This window comes from Montipora capricornis, chromosome 3 (assembly GCF_036669925.1).
Source record: "Montipora capricornis isolate CH-2021 chromosome 3, ASM3666992v2, whole genome shotgun sequence".
Taxonomy (NCBI): domain Eukaryota; kingdom Metazoa; phylum Cnidaria; class Anthozoa; order Scleractinia; family Acroporidae; genus Montipora; species Montipora capricornis.
Window position 1 is genome coordinate 20,389,326 of NC_090885.1, and position 5,000 is coordinate 20,394,325.

Consider the following 5,000-nt stretch of genomic DNA (forward strand, 5'->3'; position numbering starts at 1 on the left):
TCTCGACATCGTGTATGTGTTTTGTGAACTAAACCTGCTCTGGATGTGATATTTTGTTGTTCATTTTGAACAGCAATACCAGTCTTTTCTCTTTTAGTAACGACGGGCGCGCGCCAAAACTATGACGTCATGCATTCACCAATCGAGATCAAAGATGGCGTTTCTACCGGAACCAACTTGACTACTAAGTTTAAAAATTATGAGCGGGTCTAGAGAATCTTAAAAGGTAAGATAACTCCACACGTCTTTATTTCGGTAGCGAAGTAATCCACTTAAGCATCTCCCCTTCTGGCGAACACTCGAGGAATTTTTAATTTGTGATCTTCAATTTATTCGAGCGCGATTTTATCGAAATATCTATCTCACAACTTTTTGAATCTTTGTCAATAATTCCCAACGGATGTTTTACCTTTAATACAATTTGAAATGCATAAGTTTTATTTTAGTGATCTTTGATTTGTATTAGATTCCTCCTGTCTTAACAACTAAAAGGTACCAGACATTTTTTTCACAGTGTTTTCCTGTGGCTGTATTGTTTGATCCGCTTTCAACCTGTGATTTTTTAACCAGGAGCCAAATCTTCTTCCCCGTTTTATAACTAAATGGAACCTTTTTTTCCAAATCAGAACTATTTCACATCGCCGCTGGAAATTTTTGTTAACTAAATTCAAATATGGCCATCGGAAATCAGGAAATCTTTAACTTCATAGCATATCTTTCACGACGCGATCTTTTTCTGCTCGGTTAAACTCGGCTTACTTTTGCTTCCCATTTTGTCATTTTCAAGCTGTGAGATTCATCACACGGTGATCAATTTAAGATAGGCATGTTCAATACAGCCTTTAAAGACACTGATTTCAAATGTGCTTTGTGATTTTTCTGGTATTGTGCTGCGTTTTCAAAATTCAGCGCAGCGACGTGAGGATCCTTACAATAGGTCGAAAGGACTTCTACTATTTCCTACGAATGCGGTAACGAATGGCCACTATAAGTGCTTTAGGAAGGACATGCTCCCCTATGAAACTTTTTGTAGAACTAAATTGTGTCTCAATTAACAAAAGTTGTAAACAAGTTGCTAAAACTTTATCGCAAATGCGTGGAACTAAAATCCGAGAGTAAAATATTATTCATTCAGTCTATTTACTAAATAACTTTTGCCAATTGCAATGACACGAGGCGGCACCGTGCGCCCGGCATGGAAGAATTGCTGTAAACTTCGATTTTGTCCAGAGAGGAAACCATTACTTCCGGGAAGGATGAGGGATTAATTAAACTGAAATTCAGTCCACATTTGATCGCGGGAGTGGGAAGCGCGTCTCAAAGCATACAGCACGAGGTATTCTAGATGGTCACCCATTCAGGAATTAACTCCATCCAACAAGACTCAACTTTTTCTTTTTTTAAATTTTAATTTTAATTTTAACAACACTCAAATTGAGTCAGTGAACAGACGACGGATTTATGCACCACGTATATCAGATACAGTCTCATAGTGATTGGATAGACCACTTGCACTGGGGAGGTGCCCTCTACTCTTTACGAACAGTGTGTTGTTTCTTCCACAGAGTTGATTCACAGGGGAGGTTGTCCTACGGGGACTAAGGTTTACGTCCTTTATCCGAGAGGACTTGAAAGTCTAACCATTTTCCAACTGAAACGGAACTGGTTGTACTATCACTGTAACAGCTGTGAATTGATGAACAATCATTTTATCCTATCATGGATTCAGTGCAAAACAGTTGTCTGGAAAAAGGTGTTTGGTATCCCAGACGACTCGGGTTTTAGTTAAGAATGTCTAACTTGGTTTCATAAAAAAAAGAATCGGTTTCCAGGTTTTTGCAACTAGAGCTACAATTGGTACCATTGTTCTGTATTTTCAGTACTGTATTTTTAATTACAATAGTCTCTCCAGTGACACGTAGTCTCTGTAATTCATGCGGATTTGTCGGCGCTTCAAGCCCGTGACACCTTTTGTCTGTCCTTTGCTCCCGTTTTGTTATGTAACAGTCTTTTTTTTTTGTCGAGTTCTGAGATAGGTTGCTTTTTAAATTGTTGTAACGTGATCCGTATTTTTTAGGTGTTTGATTTTGCTATGTGTTGCGCAAACCTCGTATGAACCAGTAGGTAAAGACTTAAGTGAAATGGTGCGATCGAATAGGTCAAAGCTTAATTTAAAGAAAGGATATGATAATGTAGTCACCACGCAAACGTGCTTTGTTTACGAGGTATTACACGACATATGATTGACGCAGGATTGACAGCTCGGTACCAAAGAATATAAATGCTCTAATTGTGCTTGGAAGAGAGTTGTTAGTTGCCATTTCTGTGTTGTTGTTGTTGTTGTAAGATCGCGGCATAAAGAAAAGCCAACTTAAGGAGTGCCAGAGTTGATTTCTTTTCTCCCGAGAAATTTTCTCCAACGATATAAATTTCATGAGTGAAGATTTAAAACATCACATTGCTGCTTCGTCAATGTCCTCGTGCGTACTCTCTCCAAAGAAGGTACATGATGGCGGAAGCTTACCCACTTGTGTTCAAAACTCTCTAAAATTGTATTCCTTTTTCTCAGACTGAAGACATTAAGGAAGGGAGTATCCAGTCATGCACCTGAGATGTGTGTGTCTATTGCTATCAGTGGGTGTCCTCAGCACCTTGGCAGGACTAACACGTGAGTGGAATGCAACTGCAAATTTTCAAATGCAACAATTAATCTTTAAGACCTTAGAAGTCTCGTATCTAGTCGCTCTTTTAGTCTACGAATGTATGTTTTTGCACACTATCGCTTCTTCACCACTGAACTTAGACATTTAAGAACAACGACGTTTTTCAAGTTTATCAACAACAATTAACTTATTAAGAGCTGTTTCGTTTCAGAGGATTATAATCAAGTGTTCTATCTGGGTTTTGATCGTTACAACGGTGAACGCCTTTACGATGACTCACAACACAATAACAACGCTACCTTGGAGATGGCTGAGTTGGATAAAGTACCAGGGAGCTGTGGAATGTGCCTCAAAGTGTGTTGTGGCGGAGGCGTAGCCATCGATGGGTCGAAATTTGCTGGTGAGTTTTTTCAGTTGTACATGTGAATGACATTTAGGGATGTAGCTCGAAAGAACTTCCACTCTTCTTGAATGAACTCTAAAGGATGAAACGATCCTGCCAATTAATATTAACTGGACAATTTAAGCAATTGCCACTATGCAGTTTTCGATCACGTGATGAGGCGGCCATGTTGATGCACAAAATAACTATGGCTCATATTTTGCATTACAAGAGTCAAATTCCCAAAAGACTTTTTTCTTTATTGTTCTGTGCGCCAGCATGGCTGCTGTGACATCAGGTAAAAAACCATCTATAGACACCTGAAAAATTCAGACGGCTTCAACGGGATTTGAACTCATAACCTCGGCGATGTCGCTGCAATGCTCTACCAATTGAGCCATGAAGCCACACTTGGGAGTCCGTCAATTCGTTGGGTTCATGTGTTCCCGTAAAAGGACTCGTAGACAACCGTGTCGTAGATCTTAAAGACCCTAGTGAATCAACTAACGGCTGACGCTCGAAACGTCAGCCTCTCACAAATCTCTCATTAAGGTGATGAATGTACCGTTATCAACACGGGTGATAAAACCAATTTTTCGTAACTGACTGATTGGCCGACTGACTGGCAATCTTAATAGACCCGTACGAATGACCTAGTCACTGTATCCATGCCTTCTACTTACCAAAGTATATGCTGGGCCTAAGACCTTAAATAGCTGACGGTGGGGGCCAGTTTCTAAAGACACTGTGGTGTTACGTCGGTAGGTATCTGAAGCGAGGGAAATTCCGTTCTATCAACCTAGTTTATATAAGTAATTTGACTGTCGTAGGGGGGTCGAAAAGCAGACTTTTCGAGTGTTAGCCCTCCGTCAGAATGATTGACGTCCATTCGTCCATTGACGTCCACCTTAGTAGAGAGATTTAGGCCTCCGCGTTTACAGCAAATAACAAACATCGAACTGGAATTTGCGTTTTGCCAAAATGGCAGGAACTCGTTTGATATTAGCTGATTTGTTTTTAGTAAGTTCCAGATATCGAACAACTTATTCAGGGAGCAAGACTGAATTAGAATGAGATAATTTTCACGTTTTAAGGACAAGCAGTGACCTGCCGTTTCCGGGTTCCCGTTCGCCGTTTCACGTAAACGCAATGCTAAATCTCTCTATTGGATGATAAGCTAACTGAACAAAGAGATTAAGTTTTGCGTTTTCGTGAAACGGTAAACGCCCAACGGCAAGCTGTTGCTTGAAAGCATGAAAATTCCCTTATTTTGACTTGTCTCTCGCTTAACACAAGTTGTTCGATATCTGTTGATAACAGTCGAAAAATGAGGTTCTTTGAATTTTTTAGCAAAACGCAAATTTTATCCTGAAAAACGTTTGCGTCAATTTGTTGTAAACGCGATTGCTAAATCTCACTGTCAACGGATTGAATGACCAAAGGTTGGTGTGACCAGACAGCGCAGTAAAACACACACACACACAAAAAGAGACTAGATCAAGCAACCTATTTGTCTTCACCCTCCCAAAAACCCGTGGCTTCATCTTGATTGGACCACTTTTTCCCTAAGGCTTCGTGAAGACAGTAAAAGTATGGAAAAAAGTGGAACCTCCTTCGATGTTATAAGTTTGAAAGTGGCTTTTAGAACATTGCCACATTGCTTTCCTCCCAATTTACGCTCTTACGTTGAGGTCCCAGGGGTGTTAGTCAAGATTATCGCCTCCAGGTGCCCATAAATAGGAATCTACAACTCCAATACTACGTCTATGTAAGAGCACTTTCTCAGATGAAGCTATCTTTAGACGAGTTCAGTCTTAAATAAGGTTTGGCTTGCATGAGTGACTATTCTTAATCTCACACCGGTGGCTCAGTTGGTTGAGCACCGGGCTGTCACACGGGAGGTCGAGCATTCAACTCCGGCCGGACCAACACTCAGGGTCTTTAGATAACTGAGG

General features: G+C 40.4%; 1 protein-coding gene across 3 annotated transcripts in view; it reads left to right on the top strand.

The window, feature by feature from the left end:
- LOC138040851 (uncharacterized) overlaps positions 1-5,000 on the top strand; it is a 39,283-nt gene that overhangs the window by 19,258 nt on the left and 15,025 nt on the right. For 2 of the 3 annotated variants that reach the window (XM_068886547.1, XM_068886546.1), the window contains exons 2-3: positions 2,570-2,668; positions 2,875-3,063. In XM_068886547.1, coding sequence (XP_068742648.1) covers positions 2,602-2,668; positions 2,875-3,063 — 256 coding nt within the window. In that variant the 5' untranslated portion in view covers positions 2,570-2,601. Of the gene's footprint in view, positions 1-141; positions 227-2,569; positions 2,669-2,874; positions 3,064-5,000 lie in introns of those variants that run through there. The other variant, XM_068886545.1, reaches the window with a different exon arrangement.